At 36.0% G+C, this 20,463-nt stretch overlaps 1 protein-coding gene across 1 annotated transcript in view; it reads left to right on the top strand.

The window, feature by feature from the left end:
- LOC107747623 (secretogranin-3-like) overlaps window positions 1-20,463 on the top strand; it is a 25,633-nt gene continuing 5,170 nt past the window's right edge. The window contains exons 1-10 of the mRNA XM_016562221.1: window positions 1-377; window positions 1,665-1,717; window positions 2,115-2,145; window positions 2,223-2,447; window positions 12,870-13,012; window positions 13,222-13,368; window positions 13,474-13,720; window positions 14,515-14,660; window positions 17,230-17,271; window positions 19,070-19,097. Of these exons, the coding sequence (XP_016417707.1) occupies window positions 293-377; window positions 1,665-1,717; window positions 2,115-2,145; window positions 2,223-2,447; window positions 12,870-13,012; window positions 13,222-13,368; window positions 13,474-13,720; window positions 14,515-14,660; window positions 17,230-17,271; window positions 19,070-19,097 (1,147 nt within the window). The 5' untranslated portion in view covers window positions 1-292. The remainder of the gene's footprint in view (window positions 378-1,664; window positions 1,718-2,114; window positions 2,146-2,222; window positions 2,448-12,869; window positions 13,013-13,221; window positions 13,369-13,473; window positions 13,721-14,514; window positions 14,661-17,229; window positions 17,272-19,069; window positions 19,098-20,463) is intronic.

Genomic DNA, 20,463 nt, shown 5'->3' with positions numbered 1-20,463 from the left:
TCCTCCTCCATCCATCCATGAGCTGCTGGAGTCAGGGCCCGTTATACACAAGGAGCTCCCATCAGCTTATCCGTTGATAATTATAGCCAGCGACCTGGTTTCAGCACTGCAGGGGACTCAACAGCTCCCGCAGAACTAAAGACTTAGCGATTATAGAGGAGAGGCGCTGAGAGCGCGCAGCATCCAGCCAACACCAGCGCGCTACACAAAACAAAACCAACGGCACGTTTATCTTCACAGAGGACAACAGAGAGAGAGAAAGAGAAAAATACATTCGGACACCAGCTGAAGGATGGCGTCAAAACGCGTAGGGTTTGTGGTTATCCTTGCTGTAATATCGCAGATCAGCGCGTTTCCCACACCTGCCGGACCCGACGGTGAGTTATTGAATAGCCGGAAAGCCTATAGTCCAATATATTATAACATATGGATTATTTGATTTAGAAGATTAATCTAATTGAATGGAACAACAACAACAAAAAAAACATGCAACGTGTAATAAAATTAAAAATTCTCCATATAGGCCACGTAAATTAATCAGACGGTATTTTGATATTTTGATATTATTTGATTTAGAAGATTAATCTAATTGAATGGAACAACAACAAAAAAAAAAAACATGCAACGTGTAATAAAATTAAAAATTCTCCATATAGGCCACGTAAATTAATCAGACGGTATTTTGCTATTTTGATATTACCGAGAGCGTCCACCTAACTCATGAACACATGTCTGGACTTCAGCGTGCACATGCTTTGTTTTTAAATGAAAGTAAATATTGAGTAAAAGATCTTTGTTTAATCTCAACAATAATATGTTAAATTGTATTTTAAATATATCAAATTACAGGGCTGTATATGGATTATGTTGGACATCAGATATTACCATTGAAAACCCCATATTAGCTGACAACTCCATATAGTCTAAATGTGGGAAGAAGGTGAATGAATTGTATGGTTTATTTTGCTGTTGTTGTTGTTGTTTTCATCATTTATTGTATAGGAAGCTCTAGCCCCAGTTTTCAAAGGCCTGTAATCTTTTGTCCTGTAATCAGATTATTCGGTGGCAGCTTCTCTTGGACAGTTTGGACTGCAACTGAATGCATCAAAGTTCACAACAACTATAGAGAGAGTGAAGAAAACGCATATTAATGGCCATTTTATTTTAGGGTAAAAATAGTCTTGTGTAATGTAGAGTGTCTTGATTCCTTCAAAATTAGAGTCAAATTATAAAATATATTAATATACCATAGGTGAGGTGCACAGATTATGTTTTTTAAAAATGCATTTATGTTGTTACAATGTCTTTACATTATAGTTACAATGTAATAACCCACCAATAGTAATCTGAGCCTGATACTGTAGTGATACTGCAGTTTTTATTTTATTTTATTTTATTTTTTATTTTTTGGTATGTGTTTTTGTTATCCGTTGTGAGTGTATTAAATGGATAGTTCACCCAAAAAGAAAAATTCTGTAATCATTTACTCACTCTCATATTGTTCTAAACGGTATGGCTTTCTTTCTTCTGTGGAACACAAAAATAAATTCCGTTTTTGGGTGAAGTGTCTCTTGAAGGAGAGCAATTACTGGTCTGCCATCAGTGATCTTTGCCTTTATTGAATGTGTGTGTGTGTGTGTGTGTGTGTTTCTTTCCTGATCCAGATAAAAGCATGTCTAACCGAGAGCTGACTGAGGAGAAGCCATTAGAACAGCAGGTGTGATTTCAAAAATATGAATTTATTGTTAATCACTGTGTTATGTATACGACACAGATTAATATACTTCGTACCTCCATTTAGCATCAAACACAACTATACTGTTTACTAGAAAACAAGACTACACGCTCAGAAAAAAGGCACAAAAGCTGTCACTGGGGCAGTACCTTTTCAAAAGGTACAAATATGTACCATTAAGGTACTAATATGTTTATTTTACTTATATGCACCCATCCGGAGTAAATGTACAAATGTACAATGCCCCAGTGATCACTTTTGCACCCTTGTTTCTGACTGCGTATAGAAGATGTTTTATGTATTAAGTTCAAATAAACTCAAATTAAAAATTAAGCAAAAGTCAAGACTGTGCTTTTATTCATTTATTTTCCCCCAACAGATTGCAGAAGCTGATAGCATCAGGAGGACAGGTGAGATATAATCTTATGCAGACATAGTGCTTCACAGTGATCAATAGTTCACAAGTGTTTGCTGTTCATCCATGCAGAACCCAAGCCAACGCCACCAGCTGAGGCAGAGTCAAACTCTGAGGACGATGATATCACTTTCCTTAAGTCTCTGGCTGAGAAGTCCAAAGAGTCAAACAATGAGACTCCCATCTCAGATTCTGTGGATGAGCGATACGGTACTGATGAGGCCGACGCTACCAAAAACAGAAGACTGGCTGATGACTATGACTCTACTAAGAATGAGATGGACTACAAATACCAAGGTAAAACTACAATTAACATGCTAACAAAGTCTTATTCAGAATAGCATACTGTAGTAGCATGCTACTTGCCCACTTGGGCCCACCTACTTTCAACTGTGGCCCATCCATTTTCCAAATGGATGTCATTTATGTTTTAAATGAGTCTGATATTACAATTTATTAAAAGATAGTAACAATAAATGACTTATTTCACTATAGCTTTATATGTTTAGCTTAAAATATATATTAAACGTAAGTTTTCATGTTCAATTACAAGCAGTTTCTTAATTTTCCATCTTCCTACAAGTGCATGTTTTTGGGTGAGGTGTCTCTTGAATGAGAGCAATTACTGGTCTGCTATCAGTGATCTTTGCCTTTATTGAATGTGTGTGTGTGTGTGTGTGTGTGTGTGTGTTTCTTTCCTGATCCAGATAAAAGCATGTTTAACCGAGAGCTGACTGAGGAGAAGCCATTAGAACAGCAGGTGTGATTTCAAAAATATGAACTTATTGTTAATCACTGTGTTATGTATACGACACAGATTAATATACTTCGTACCTCCATTTAGCATCAAACACAACTATACTGTTTACTAGAAAACAAGACTACACGCTCAGAAAAAAGGCACAAAAGCTGTCACTGGGGCAGTACCTTTTCAAAAGGTACAAATATGTACCATTAAGGTACTAATATGTTTATTTTACTTATATGCACCCATCCGGAGTAAATGTACAAATGTACAATGCCCCAGTGATCACTTTTGCACCCTTGTTTCTGACTGCGTATAGAAGATGTTTTATGTATTAAGTTCAAATAAACTCAAATTAAAAATTAAGCAAAAGTCAAGACTGTGCTTTTATTCATTTATTTTCCCCCAACAGATTGCAGAAGCTGATAGCATCAGGAGGACAGGTGAGATATAATCTTATGCAGACATAGTGCTTCACAGTGATCAATAGTTCACAAGTGTTTGCTGTTCATCCATGCAGAACCCAAGCCAACGCCACCAGCTGAGGCAGAGTCAAACTCTGAGGATGATGATATCACTTTCCTTAAGTCTCTGGCTGAGAAGTCCAAAGAGTCAAACAATGAGACTCCCATCTCAGATTCTGTGGATGAGCGATACGGTACTGATGAGGCCGACGCTACCAAAAACAGAAGACTGGCTGATGACTATGACTCTACTAAGAATGAGATGGACTACAAATACCAAGGAGGTGTTTAAAATAGTGTTTGAGATTGAAATATTTTAGTTTGTTGGCATAAGTGAGAGTGTGTGTGTTTGCTCACCACTGAGTCCACTGCATGTGTACAGTCCTATTGGTCCCATGTAGGTCTGATATGGGTTACTGAAGCTGTTGTACAGTGTGACCAGAATACTGCCTGCAGACCCCAAAAGAGCCAGAGCCAACAGGATGACAACCAGAGCGTGCAGGATGATGGGAGCGCCTGCTAATTTCGCTAGCCGTTCGAACACTAAGTGCCAGAGAGCAAGAGAAAATACATTATATTATGATGTCATTGAAGAATGCATATGAAAATGCGTTGATTTTTTACATGAAATATGTCGATTGAAATAAAATGACATAACCTTTGACGAATTCCAGACATAAAACGGTCATGTGATTTTTATGGAATGGCAAATTCCAAAGGTCATCTTAGATCTAGTTTTTCTTTTCTTTTTTCATTGTGCTTCTTGGTATTAATATCATATTTAGTAGCCCCAAACGGTATTTAGACACTTATGCCTCATTTAAAAACACATGAATGTGTTTAGATTGCAAAATATCGAAACAGATGGCATCTGTACTCAGATGCTGCAGAATCTTTTCTCACAACTTTTCATCACCATTTTGCTCAATGTCTGTTAATCAGCTGCTGTTTTTAGGTCATTTTAGTGGCTGTATAAAGTCTGTTTTCCTATAGTTTACACAAGTGTAGAGAATCACTTTCCACTCACATTTCTCAACCACAATGTGACGCAATACTGTTTATCTTCATTTTGAACTCTCAGAAAAAAGGCACAAAAGCTGTCACTGGGGCAGTACCTTTTCAAAAGGTACAAATATGTACCATTAAGGTACTAATATGTTTATTTTACTTATATGCACCCATTAGGAGTAAATGTACAACTGTACAATGCCCCAGTGATCACTTTTGCACCCTTGTTTCTGACTGCGTATAGAAGATGTTTTATGTATTAAGTTCAAATAAACTCAAATTAAAAATTAAGCAAAAGTCAAGACTGTGCTTTTATTCATTTATTTTCCCCCAACAGATTGCAGAAGCTGATAGCATCAGGAGGACAGGTGAGATATAATCTTATGCAGACATAGTGCTTCACAGTGATCAATAGCTCACAAGTGTTTTCTGTTCATCCATGCAGAACCCAAGCCAACGCCACCAGCTGAGGCAGAGTCAAACTCTGAGGATGATGATATCACTTTCCTTAAGTCTCTGGCTGAGAAGTCCAAAGAGTCAAACAACGAGACTCCCATCTCAGATTCTGTGGATGAGCGATACGGTACTGATGAGGCCGACACTACCAAAAACAGAAGACTGGCTGATGACTATGACGCTACTAAGAATGAGATGGACTACAAATACCAAGGTAAAACTACAATTAACATGCTAACAAAGTCTTATTCAGAATAGCATACTGTAGTAGCATGCTACTTGCCCACTTGGGCCCACCTACTTTCAACTGTGGCCCATCCATTTTCCAAATGGATGTCATTTATGTTTTAAATGAGTCTGATATTACAATTTATTAAAAGATAGTAACAATAAATGACTTATTTCACTATAGCTTTATATGTTTAGCTTAAAATATATATTAAACGTAAGTTTTCATGTTCAATTACAAGCAGTTTCTTAATTTTCCATCTTCCTACAAGTGCATACCATACACTTGTCAAAATGATGAGTCGTCAGTTTCTGTTAGTCCCACCCACAATGTTATGTTTACGACATAAGGACATAATAGTAAAATGCACGCATTTGTGGGGATGGATTTAAAAATAGTGAAACAAATATCAATCAGTCCATTCTTTAAAAAGAATATATTGGATATCCCAATTGAAACTAAGTCTTAGCAATGAATCCAGACCTACAATGAATTCTGCAAATGAAACCGGACCACCTGCCTTTGATGGATTTATAGATTGGAAACTTCTGAGCCAAGCGTGTTTAAAGCATCATTAACATAGGTACAGTGTTTGATAGATGTGTCTTTTGTGGATAGATACTGTTCTCCACAACAAACTGCATATTTGCAGCCGCGCACATTTCTATGGTCCTCAGTGGTTACCATCATTTGAACGCAAACTGACAGAGACACTTGATTATGAGATCATCTACGAAGCCCAGTTGTCTCAGACTGAGGTAATACCGTATTGGCCCGAATATAAGACGACCCTGATTATAAGACTTGTATTATTGACATGTCAAAGTCTAGACCCTGAATATAAGACGACCGCGTTTTTTCAGATGTATTTCCAAGAAAAAAACATTGTCTTATATTCGGGTCAATACGGTACTTTATAATAAACTTCTTTTAGTTAACGTTAGTTAATGCATTAACTAACATTAACAATGAGCAATACATTTGTTACAATATTTATTCATCTCTGTTAACATTAGTTAATAAAAATACAACTGAATGTTGACAGATGCAACTTTTATTTTAATAATGTATTAGTAAATGTTGAAATTAATGTTAATGTTAATCAGTGCTTTAGATTTGATATGTAGTTTTCATACGCTAAACTTTGCCAACCCTGTTTTATGTAGGCCCACCCGCCTCACCCCTGATGTGCACTGTGCATTATGTTGTTTGCACACACATTTTCTTTGTTTGTCAAAGAGCACACTCTGTGGAACACAATATCCCACAATGAAATGGTTCTTACACCTGGTTCATCCAGTCTAACCAATGAACCAGGTGTAAATTTTAGCATCTGTATTTGATATATACACCTTTGATAATTTTATCAGACTAACAAAAGTCAAGACATTTATACATAAAGTTAAATTTAAAAAAATGCAACAATTTTTATGTCCATTTAAAATAGCATGCTGTTTCACTCACTATTTAGTATGCAGTTTTCACTGTTAATATTCTATTATGAGCATAGCTTATGTCTTCTTGTCAAGAAAAAGTAAAACATCCATGGACATTTTTTAGTTGTGACCTGTCAAAAACCAAATTATCTCCCACTTTGAAAGTGCTTATCCATCCCTGTGACTCTTGTGATCCTAAATACAGGAACCGGTGGCAGACACCATAGGTCAATCAGGAGGATTTTGTAGAGATAAAGAGAGAGAGAGAGAGAGAGAGAGAGAGAGAGAGAGAGAGAGAGAGAGAGAGAGAATCAGAGGATTATCCCTCCACAGGCTGATGTATACTGTACGTTTTATAGCATTAAACCCTACAGTCTCCTATAACAGGGCAGTCAGACAAAACATACACACACATTAAAAACCCTATAACCTAATAGTAGCGCAATAGCTCAAAGAGGTCATGTCATAATTCCTTTTACCATTCCCCCACCCCCTCCTATGATGTTTTTGCACGAAATTCAACAGTGATTCATTTTTATCTATTTGTATGTCCATTTTCAACTTTACAATTAAATATGCCGTTTTTGTGCATTTTAAGCAAATGTCCTCTTTTATGATTGGCTAACCAACAGTATTTACATGTGAAATTACTATATGAAATATTAATCCATGCTGCATGGGTTAAATGTAGTTTTTGAAATATATGTTGTTTTCCTTCAAACAACCTCCTTGCATAGCCACAATTGCACTGTGACTTATTGTGATTTGTGAGTCATAAGAGAAATGACAAAATCATGAAAATCCTAAATTGTGCTGTTCAAATTAAGATCACACTGCTCGTTTCTATCATTGGGATCCTTCCAAATGATCTGCAGAGTCATAGGTGCTACACACAGTCAAAGAGAAGATTTTACAGACTTCTTTTTACCTCACCGAGACTGAATGGGACATGTTTCTGAACATAGAGGTGTTGCTGATATGTACATGTGGGCAGTCATGTGTTTATTCATCTGTCCAATGTCAACTGTCCAAGGACAAGCAGTTTTTGCAGCTCAATTTAACTATTGCTAAAATAGTTACTTAATTATGAACTTACAATATGACCGCTTTAAGTCTTTTTTTATGACAATGTCATGTCATAAAGGCACTCAGACTACTGAAGACCTCTCACTCCGTTTCTGTCAGAATAAACGTCAGACATTTGATCAGTGTCACATTTCAGGCAGATGGCGAGTTTACTGGAAGCGATTAAGACAGTGTAAGTCAATCTCTGTGGTAGATAATGGCAGATAACAGAGTGGGAGGTGTTTCTGTGTGATTTCACTGGGTTACAGGAATTACAACAGACAGACAAGAATTGCTGGCAGATTTCAGCTCCAAAATTCAGATCTCTTTCACACATTCTCCTCCTACTTAGCTTCTTTTTAAGAGCTTTGAGCTTGTAAACTTCTGATAAAGTAGGCTAATTTCAAATACAACGCACTAGAAAATAAACTTACGGCACTGAAAAAGACAACCAAAAGAATGCTGGATGAGGTGGATATTTAGGTTACCTACTGTAACGAAGGAGACGTGACAACGGAGTTGAGGATCCAAATGCAGCTTTTATTCACAAGAGTGGTCAAAACAGGCAAGGTCAAACCCCTGCAAACAGGTACAATCCAGGGCGAGACAAAAGAGCAATCCAATAAACAGTCCAAGGTCAAAAAACAAGAAGGCAAGGCAAGGCAAGGAAACACAGAGACTCGGAACAGGGTACAGGCTAAACAATAATCAGCAATGTGTGTGTGGATGAGTGCAACCTTTATAGTGTCACTGATAGGAAACAGGTGTGGTGCAATAATGAGTTCCTAGGCAGGGGTTTATGGGGAATGGAGTCCGGAGAGAACCAAGACAAACCCCTTATCGTGACAGAGCCCCCCAAAAAGAGCAGATTCCAGATGCTCCAAACAGATTACGAGAACAACTCACAGTCCACGGTGGAGTTGATGGAGGGAGGAACCATGAGGGGAGTGAAACAGGAGGTCTCAGGGGTCCGACTGACAGAAACTGAGCCGGTGGACGGGGGTCCCAAGGCGAAGACGTTGAGCCGAAGAGCCAGGGTGACACTGAGGGATCGGCGGGCCATGGTGGAGCCGACGGCTCTGGCGACCGAGGCGAAGATGTGGTTCCAGAAGGCCGCGGTGGAGCCGGAGCGACCAAGGACCAAGGCGGAGCCGGAGGGAGAGAGGAGCCCAACAGAGCCGGAGGGATGGAGGGATGAGGCGAAGACGGAGGAGTGTAGTCCTGAGGCGAGGGCAGGTCGACGAATGACCAAGGTGTAGCTGGAGGAACGAGGAAGCCTGGCGGAGCCGGTGGACTGACGGGCCACAATGGAGAGGAGGGAGCTTTGAGCCAAGGCGACACTTACCTTGGGACTGGCCTTGTAGCAATGGTCATGGTTGACCCGGTGTGAGAAGACTCTGGATGATCAACTGCGATGTGACCTGACTCTGGACAAACAGCTGAGACATAACAAGGCTCTGGGAGATCAGCTGAGACATAACGTGACTCTGGAATGGCAGCCATTTTGTGGAAATTCTCTGAGCTGGCAGCCATTTCGTGAACATTCTCTGGACTGGCAGCCATCTTGGGAAGAGACTCTGGAGTGGGAGATACTGCAGGAGTGCTGTGTTCCTCCTCCACAACACCCACAGTAAATGCAGAGCCACTTAGTTGAAGTGCCAGATCTATGTAAAACTCCAGTGTCCAGTTCAGATCGTGCAGTGGCATAATCGATTGCAGCGGCTCAGCTAGGCCTCCTCGAAAAAATATCATGAGGCACATCTCGTCCACAGATGTTAAATGGGCCAGTTCAATAAAGTCCAACACATAATCCTCAATAGACCGCTCACCTTGATGGAGACCAATTATTTTTGCTGCTGGATTCATGGCTGGCCTAGATACACTGATAAAGCTGCTGGATCCGGGTGTTGGCTGATTATTCTGTAATGAAGGAGGCGTGACAACGGAGTTGAGGATCCAAATGCAGCTTTTATTCACAAGAGTGGTCAAAACAGGCAGGGTCAAACACCAGCAAACAGGTACAATCCAGGGCGAGACAAAAGAGCAATCCAATAAACAGTCCAAGGTCAAAAAACAAGAAGGCAAGGCAAGGCAAGGCAAGGAAACACAGAGACTCGGAACAGGGTACAGGCTAAACAATAATCAGCAATGTGTGTGTGGATGAGTGCAACCTTTATAGTGTCACTGATAGGAAACAGGTGTGGTGCAATAATGAGTTCCTAGGCAGGGGTTTATGGGGAATGGAGTCCGGAGAGAACCAAGACAAAACCCCTTATCGTGACACCTACAGTCCATACAGTTTATCAACAATTCATTTATGGGCCTCTAGTGTTAATTTCGTTAACGAAATCTATGATGAAAAATGTTCGTCAACGAAGTGTTTTCCCCTGACGAAAACGAGACGATGACGAGACGATAATAAGGTCATTAACAGTGTTGGGGAAAGTTACTTTTAAAAGTAATGCATCACAATATTGCATTACTTCCTAAAAAAGTAACTAATTACGTTACTTAGTTACTTTTTAATGAATGTAATGTGTTACGTTACTTTTACGTTACTTTTTAAATCTGGGCAGGGCTTGCTTGTTTGCTTTTAATATAAAAAGTTATATTTTTGGCAAATGTAAAAGCCCTTTCACACCAAAAGCCTCAGGCTGAAGGAAATGTAAATTCACGTCTGTACAGTAGAACGCAGAAGAAGAAAGTTCAACACTCTTCAGCAATAAAAAAGGAGAAGAAATGTTAGCTTTTGTAATTTTTGCTTATTAATATGGTTGAATTGGATCATCGAAAGTCAGCAGCAAATTGGTTAATAAAATGGGATTAAATACATAAAGGATATTTGTATTAGTTAACATATTTAATTATTGCAGCTTTGCGTCATAATCTGAGTTGCTTTTTTAAAATTAAAAAGTAATGCGTTACTTTACTAGTTACTTGGAAAAAAGTAATCTGATTACGTAACTCGCGTTACTTGTAATGCGTTACCCCAACACTGGTCATTAAACGATAACTGAGACTAAATGAACATGCAGTATCGTTGACGATAAAGACGAGACTAAAATGAAGCTAAAAGAACAAAAACTTTACCAAAACCTTTTTATTTTTTACGAGTCAAAACATTTCAGACTGCTGTACAAGACTCTATTATGCGAGCGTTCATGTTTACGGTTGCAAGATATCAAGAGCTCAGATCCCCCAATCAGAGCTTTTCTGTTAAATGGATACATACTCTGGCGGGGTCTGCCCGGCTTTTTGCTTTATGTAATCTGGTAACCATTCACACGCGCTCTCTCTGCGGAGGCGCCATATCTGAAAACACCGACATACAGTAGGCTACTGTACAAGTAAGCTGGAGTTCAGCGATCTCTGTTTGAGGTGTTCTGCTTAAATGAAAGTGTCATTCAGCCAGTCTGTGTTCTGTCATGGATCTCGACTGTATTGTTTGCGATTGTGATTTGCTGATTGTAATGTTACTTACACAACCTCTGTGTGGTAACAAGTCTTTTTTGCCGTTGTTTTAAAAGAGAAACATTAATACAATTTGGAATTATTGGAATTACTTTTAGGAATTTCTCTGTTATAATATTTGAGAGTAGGTTTTTGTTACACCAGTTTTCATAACGTAGACAGTGCGAGTGTATATCTAAAGTCGTTTAGCCTCTAATTGATATCCTGTTATAAATCTGTACACTAGGTAAAATAAACCATGCATATGAGTCGATATTCTATAGATTTGTGCTTATTGGTGAAAGAAAATTTGTAAATTGTCCAAATGACACCAATCATTGCAATTAAAACTGAGCAAAATAATAATTTTGATCATTTTACCATTATACAGTAAGACGAAAACTAGACTAAAATGCTCAGACATTTAGTCGACTAAAACTTGATTAAAACTAAAACAGGAAAAGTTGACTAAATATAATAAAAACTAAAAGTTACTTTTGACAAAGACAAAGACAAAGACTAAGACTAAGGACTACGACTAAGACTAAATTAAAAATAGCTGACAAAATTAACACTACTTTGGTCAGAACTGACCAAAAAAATTACGTTTTGAATTTTGTAAATTTTTGGCTCCATTGGAATGGGATGACACTTGGTGAGTTTTGCCACATTAGCTATGTGAACACACACACACAAAAAAATTATTTACATGATTCGCATATGTTAAAGTGTCGAAAAATAAAAAAGTAACACTTGGTACTTTTGTGGTCAAAAATGACTGTGGAAAAAAATTGCTCAAAAAAATTGTATAAACGTTGCATAGTATCATAAAATCCCCTCAAAATTCTAAATAATAATCAAAAAATATATAATTGAGCAAAAATATATTACACTCATTTTCCTGCCAAAATTTTTAAAAATAAAATAAAAAATAAATAAATAATAAAAAGTTACATTTCAAGGCTTCGGTCACTTTTGACCACAAAGGTTCCAAGTGTGGCCCAAAAATGAATGGGCTCAGAGTTTAATTAATTTTAATCGAATAAAAAATAGCTCAGAAATAAAAAGAAAAATTCTAAACAAAAATAAAAAAATATTATTGAACAAAAATATAATACATTGATTTGACATTGCATTGATATTACGCAGAGGTAACAAGTTTGACCCAAAAATTAAGAGGCACAGAGGGTCAAGTTATATCTATAACAGTGTATATAAAAGCATCAAAATATGGGGACACTTTTTAATGGGGGACCTGTTCCCCAGTACAGATGAAAGGCTAGAAATGCCCCTGGTTATTATCCAAAATAAGTAAGGGATAGTCAGCCGGTAGTTATTGTGAAATAAACCTGACAAGGTGATCAGGACCTAGAGGCGAAATGCTTGTTAAATAAATGGACATGAAATATTAATTTCTTTTGAACTGAACTAATTATTTTAAGGAAAAAAAGAGGATACAGTACAGTTATGTAAGAAACCGGATCATTCTGGTTTCATTACTGTATCCTCTTTTTTTCCTTAAAAAAAAAAAAACTATAACAATAAAGTGCCCACATCAACGGACAATAATATTCTGTTTATTACAGGCACAAGCTGCCATTTTAAATGCTCAAGCTCTTTAAAGTCAGGTGGATTCTGATGCTGTCAATGTTTTTATCACTGATCATCTGGATAAAATCGATATGATAGGGATATTATTATTATTATAGTTGTGGTGTGGACATCCCTATTTTGATCAAATTAGAACGATTAATAAAACTTTATACTTAATGTTATCGTCCTTGGTGTGAACTGCCCTTAATATTCAGTTTGGATAAATTTGTTTAATAGGAGTGATGTGAATTATTTTAATGTGTTCCTTTTTAGATGATCCTGAAAGTTTTCGGCAGCTGGATGGGACCCCTCTAACAGCTCATGACATCGTCCAGAAAATCGCCAACAAAATCTACGAAGAGGATGACCGAGGAGTGTTTGACAGAATTGTGTCTAAACTGCTCAAGTTGGGTCTAGTAAGAGATTCAAATTGTGGCATGCGCAGTGATTCTGATAGCTACCATATCGATGAGCCATACAATAAACATCATTCATAATGTATTAATTCCTCTAGGGAAACATATTCCAGATTAACCAGAATAAATAGCATGGAAAATAGATTGTCATACAATAATCCCTTTGTGAATTGATTGTTCTAGCAGGTGTTCTTTTGTTTGTCGTTCAGATCACAGACAGTCAGGCAGAGACGCTGGAGTATGAGGTTGCTGAAACCCTGCAGGATCTGATCACTAAAAATGCCAAAGATAACATGATTGGAGACCTCAGTATGGACTACACTGTTAATGCAGCAAAAGATACAGAGAACAGTATGGTACGAGTGTGTGACTGTGTGTCTGTTGTGTTTCTATCAACTGCATGTTTATCCACAAACTCCACACAAAAAAATCGCTCTATTTGTTTGGATTCTCTTCTTCAGGATGAGGAAGACAGGCCCAGTCAACGATATGATGACGAGGATGAAGGTGATGATGATAATGGTGGCAATGATAATAATGGTGATGAAGAACAGGAGGAGGAGAGCAGAGATGATACAGTGAGGGCTGAAGACTCATGGGACGCTGTGAGCGATGGGAACGACAGAAACGAACTGAATCCAGAAGACGGACTGCAGGACCTTCAATTCTTCCCCAACTTTTACAGACTCCTGAAGAGTCTCGACTCAGGTAGACAACACAACACAATACAACAAACAATACAACACAAAATATAATGCACAACATAATATAATACAACACACAACATGATATATATGACACAACACACAGAGGATACTCTACACCACAAACCACCCTTGTGAAAAAGAAGTGCAATTAACTGTTGAATGTGCACTTGTAGTGTACTTCAAATTTAAAAAGTATATATTTTTTTAAATAACTTGCAGAATAAAATCTTAATGAAATAAAAGGCCACTTAAAGATGCAATAGGTGATTGTCTTCAGAAATTGTTTTTGTTATGCTGGTTGAAAGTCTCTTCACATCCAGATAGCAATCATTAAGCTAAATGTATTTATCTGTATTTATATACAGTGGTGTGAAAAAGTTTTTGCCCCCTTCCTGTTTTTTTAATTGTTTGCATATTTGTCACACTTAAAAGATTCAGATCATCTCTAATTTATTGAGATGCACCTGTATATATATAAAAAAAAATAGAAATAATTATGAAATTACACATGCAGAAGTTTTTGACCTGCTTAAGTAGTAAAGGTAAAAAAAAAATACAACACACATGAGTATAGTACAACACAGCACAGCACACACAGAAGCCACACAAACAATAATGTAACACACCTCATAACACAACACAGCTCATTCAGTAAATCAGCAGTTATATAAGGTCTATAGAAACATCTGGTTAAACACATTTATCACCCTCTTCTTCAGCAAACACCACATTAATCCAGATTAAAGTCTGGTCTCATCGCTTAATCTATCACATCCTTCTTCTCTCACTTTACAGAGCAAGATAAAGAGGAGAGAGAAACCCTGATCACCATCATGAAGACCTTGATCGACTTTGTGAAGATGATGGTCAAATATGGAACCATCACACCTGAAGAAGGAGTGTCTTATCTGGGTAAGACCAAAGTTGCCTGTCCACCTTATTTTTGACAAAAGAGTGGACACAGCCATTTTTAATTTGAATGTTCAAGGCTTCTGGTGTCAAAAAACACACTAGTTTGTAGTGCAAATAGTTGCAATGTTAACTGCACTTATTATTCTAGTTATGCATATGTGTGTTTACTGCACGTTATTCTTCTATTTATTTATCTATAGCGGCTAATGAAACTGAAGTCTTGCACGTTCACAGGAAATATCTTACATCTATTTGTGTTAAACAACAAATTTATTCTGATTGGTGGTTACTGTGTCACATTACACAGTATTTTCTCTTTAAATAAAGGAGTCCAGCCTGCAGTCATCTTGGTAATCTCTCTGAAAGAAGCTTCATGTTATTGAAGCTTATGTTTTGATAAAAGGTTTAGTCACCAATTTGACCTTTGTTAGGATACTTACCGGTACTATATATTTGTCACGCCGGTTAGGACATGATGTATGTGTGCGTGGGCAATAGGTAATCACTCAGATAAGCTTTATGTGACTGAGTGCTTTTGTGTGCATTTGCTTCCTGAAATAAAGCTTTGCCCAGCCTGAAAAATAGACTGAGAGAGATGGCAGCTGTACTTTGACTTGGTCCTAATGTGAAATGTTTATTCTCAATCAAATTAAATATAGATTGAACAGTTGAAGCAGATTTTTGCAGATGCAGTATCAGTGTCTGCACTATGTACATAACAGCATGGACATCACTTTATTTTAAAAAGTTTTGGGGACAGTGGTGGTAGAATCACTGTGTGTATTTGACCGTTCATGACATGATGTAAAGGTGAAGGCTTTACTCATGAATATTAATTGCTACTTTTGTTTCCTCCACTGATGACAACAATAACAACCACTCAGCAAACAATTACTGTAGAAGTACAATTTTCAGTGCCAGATCTACTTTCACTGTAATACTTACTAACCAAATATCTTAAGCTGTGGTTGGGGTAATCGACCATGGCTAAAAGTGGTTGCCAGCCATAAATGATGACAACCCTTGTGAAAAATAAATAAACTTTAGCATACTTTTAAAAAAGAGCACTGATTACGAAAATAATGTAGTTTAAAATAAATTAAAAATAAGTAAAGTACTGAAGTGCAAACTAAATGTAATGTTTTTGAATAGTAAAAAAATTTATAAAAATGTATTAAGTTTAAATTGATATTAAAGGCCCTTAGCTGAACTTCATATGTCCTTTTTTTTTTTTGGACCCATTTAAGTACATCTTTACATGTAATTTCATGATTACTTCTATTGTCTTTGAAATATGATTATAAAAATATGAAAATATGCTTTAATATCAATTCCATTAATATTTGTAATTACACATTTGCACAAGGATTGCAGTATTCAAATATCCTTATTTGAATCCTTGTCGTCCTCGTCATCCTGCCTGCCTCCACACACGTTGACCGTGACAAGTACTTTTAAAATATAGTACATAAATGTAATATTGAGTAACACTACAGTTTAAATTATAATCAAGTACTTTACATATGGTATAATATATTAGTCAACACATCAAAATAAGTCTACTTTAAAGCATAACAAAAGATTATTTAAAAACATGACTTAAAATGTACTTTAAAGTAAAAAAAATTCGACGTTATCACAAAGTGGATTTTTTTTTAAAAAGTGTACTTAAGTGTGTTGAAAAACATAGTCATGAAACTGTACTCTCTTCGAGTACACCTAAGTGGACCTTTATTTTATTAATAATATATTATCTGCAAGTTGTTGTTTTTTTTAAACATGCTTTTAAGATTTGAAGTATAATGTTGATTTTTAATAATTGTTTGTTTGGAAAAATATTCCCTGTGATTAATATGACTCATACCCGTTTGTTTGACAGGCAGATGAATTGAATTTCACACACTGGTGCTAATAGTTTGACATCAGTCCATGTTTGTAGGTATATCTGTGATTAAAGGCAGAATATCACAAACTTTTTTTAGTGGACTGATACCCACAATCTAAACAATCCACTTTTTACACCCATTTATGGTTTACTGCTACCTTCAACATTATTTTTAGCACAAATAAGTTGTGAATAAAGCCTAAATGAACCGAAGAAAACTACAGCATATAGTTCTACAGCAGTAAATAAGAGATCAAAGAAAATTATTTTAAAATCATTTTTGCATTCCCATACTACAACAGCAAAAGTGGGGGGGGGTGCTCAGATTAGAGTCTGGTTAAACTTGATTGCAGGTGCTTAGTGAATAAAGAAGGATTTTGCACAAAAATATTGTTGACAAAATTTAATTTTAAAGACTTTTTGTCTATATTTCATTAACTTTGCAATTATCAAAAAGCATTTTAACTTTGTCTCACTAATTATCACTGATCAGTGGTATTTTAAGGGGACACAAGCCATGTCCGTCTAATGCCCATATATGTTCAAGACATCTGCTCAAGCAAACAGCATCCTGCTTCATTCATCCAGTGTTCTCTCTTTTGTTCCCTCTCTCTTTCATTCCGTGTAATTAATTCTGTCTGTTTCTCTAACGAGGTGGTCACGGTCGTTATGATAGAACACAGATAACAATCTGGAATTCTCCACTCCCATAGGGAGACTCTGCAGCAGCAGCCCGGCAGATTGAGGGCATCGCTGTAACACGCTCACGGTGAACTAACAGTATAATGAATAAAATCATGAGGCCTTGTTCAGGGAGACTTTTATTGATTCTTTGAAAAGCACTGAACATTAACACAGATAACAATTTGGAATTCTCCATTGCGTAATAATGGGGTTACTCTGGCAACCTGTGCCACATGATGACAGCTGTAAAGATTAAATGGAATGGCAGGCTGCATGTGTTGCCAGGATATGGCTGGTTATTGATCTGCTGTGGTTTAAACATGAGATGAGGCTCTTATCATTCTGCCCTAATATGTGTGTTTGTCCTTGGCAAACAGCTCCAAGACACAAAAGTGTGTACACAACGCATAATGAGTACAGGGTACATCCACATCTACATATGGAGTGCTGGAGAAAGCTCTATGTTGTCAAAGATAATTCTGATCAGTTAAAAAAAACAAAAAACACACTAGAGTCATTGTAATGGGACACTTTGACCTCAGAAAGAGAATAAATTACTGTAGCCTTTCACTTTAAATAAATAAATATAAAAAATAAAATAAAATTTAGAATGTGTTGTCATGAAAAAATTATAAATTAGTAAGGTACAAATTAGTGGCATGCTATATAGGCCTATACTGTATAATATGTTGCTCATTTGTAAACGTATAATATATTACGTATAATATAAAATGTATAACTTATAATTTATGGAGAAAGGGGAATTTTTGAAAATTGAAAATTTCATTATATATTATTTTATCAGTTCATTGCCACAACAAACTGATTTGAATAGTTTAAATATTGTAAATTAATATTATAAAGCTAGGAAAAATGATAATACTTTACAGTAAGGTTTCATTTGTTAACATTAATTAATATGAACTAACAATTAAATACTTTTAAAGCATTTATTAATCTAATTTAATGTTATTATTAATTTCAACAATTACTAATATTAAAAGTTGTATCTTTTAAAATTATTTAAAGGGGTCATATGACATTGCTAAAAAGAACATTATGTTGTGTATTTGGTGTAATGCAATGTGTTTATGCGGTTTAAGGTTCAAAAAACACATTATTTTCCACATACTGTACATTATTGTTTAGCAGCCCGGCAGATTGAGGGCATCGCTGTAACACGTTCACGGTGAACTAACAGTATAATGAATAAAATCATGAGGCCTTGTTCAGGGAGACTTTTATTGATTCTTTGAAAAGCACTGAACATTAATGTTAAAAGCTGTGATAATCACCGTCGATTATTACCCAAGAAGCATTTAGAACACACCCATTATACATTAATTCTGCTTTCATGTTTGAATTGCAACAGTTACGAGATGACAACTCAGAACTTATGCACTTACGGATATTATTTGTTACTATAGCAACGCTCATAAAACCAAATTGTCCATGTACAGCTTGGTATTTAATAACAAAACAAAAAAAGAACACTTGCTAATCTAAAAAAATGAATAATTCAACTTTATATTCTCTTGCAAAATATTGAGCATTGCATATGAGGTATATATATATATAAACTATTATTAGTATTTTTTATTCAATAAGAAAAAAAAGAAGAAGAAAATAAAATCCAACCATGCATCCATCCATCCATTCTCCAAACTGCTTGTCCTATATAAGGTTGTGGGGATGATGGAGCATAATAATAATAGGGGGTTTTGTTTGTTTGTTTGTTTTGATCAGAATAAATAAAGCAAAATAAACAATTCCATGATGTTAACACATTTTATTTATTTATGTATTTATTCATTTATTTATTTTTATTTACTTTATTTATTTATTTATTTTTTATTTTTTGCATTACAGCAATGGAAACTGACATTTTTGCATAATGGTAATAAGAATTTATAGAGGGAAAATATATGTTTAGTTAATATGTTTAGATTTTGTCTCTTATGTCTCAGAAAAAAAAAAGGTTTTCTGTCACTTTTTTGATCAATTCAATGCATTCTTCATGAATAAAAACATACATTTCTTTAAAAAATATGTCTGAACCCAAACTTTTGCACGGTAATGTAAATCACCCATCCATGTTCACGTCACATTAAAATCTCATATCATACACATCAAGACGTGTGTGTGAGTGTTTTAAATACAACATAAGTCATAGGCATTATGGCCACTAATACAGACATAGTAGAAGCCAATGAGTCAGGAAGCGTGTGAGGTCTGGCGGAAACTCCACGGCTCTGTTCGGTGTCTGTGAGGACTGTCCAGTCTTATTCTGTTGTAATGGTCAGTGGTCAGGAAGAATCCACTGGTCTATACATTTTGCCAGATCCCACACACAAAAACATGCACCAACACACGCTCTGCTGATAGCCAGCACTTTTTTCAACCCACACAATGTACTCAAAACACTTTCACACACACATGCTGTGCCAAAAATTTGGAAGTGCATTTATACATATTTACTGCTTTGTGAGTCTTTTGGCTTTCGGCTTTCTCCCACACACACCCACTCTCATGCAAGCTTACACTAGTACATACACTGACAGGCATTTATGGATGATCTTTGACATCCACTGATAATAAGAACATCATTTCTAGAAAGAAAACACAATCAGGCCATCACGTGGCTTGCCTCCCGCCTTTCAAGTTTTTATTTAAATGATTCTAGGTTACAGCCTTCCTTTTAGCATGAAACACTACATTGCTTTAACCAACACACTGATTTATATAACCCTTAACATTTAGGTCTTTAGACCTGAAGTGTTACGAAACTGAAGTTCAGTGCACAAATAACACTGAACTAAAAGAATATGATTTCACCACGCCAAATTATTCAGTTAATATTTTTGTATTTAAACAAAGAACAATATTTTTCTATAAAAATTCATCACCGCAATTAATTTTTTTCCAAGACAAGAGTCCTGCAGAGTTTGAGCTTGATAAGGCAAATATACATTTCAACATAAACATATAAAAAAGAGAAAAGAGAAAAAAAAAATGATATTTTTTGAGATGTCTCTCTTTTAAAAAATGATGTCTGAAAGATCAAACCATTAATTTTAAGAGGCAAATAGCACAATTATGTATGTATTTATTTATTGTAGATATAGTAGTTTTAAATAAATATTTCATAATTTCCTTTATACATTTATAAAAAAACATTTTTGTAATTGTTAATGAATATTTTTTGTTATTTAATACAACTAACAAATATGTTTAATAATGTCTCTTTGTTAAATATGATTATT

Source organism: Sinocyclocheilus rhinocerous, unplaced genomic scaffold (genome assembly GCF_001515625.1).
Source record: "Sinocyclocheilus rhinocerous isolate Xijiao unplaced genomic scaffold, SAMN03320098_v1.1 scaffold1430, whole genome shotgun sequence".
NCBI classification, from domain to species: Eukaryota; Metazoa; Chordata; class Actinopteri; order Cypriniformes; family Cyprinidae; genus Sinocyclocheilus; species Sinocyclocheilus rhinocerous.
The sequence above is the reverse complement of the archived record's forward strand: the minus strand, read 5'-3'. Positions and strand labels throughout refer to the sequence as shown.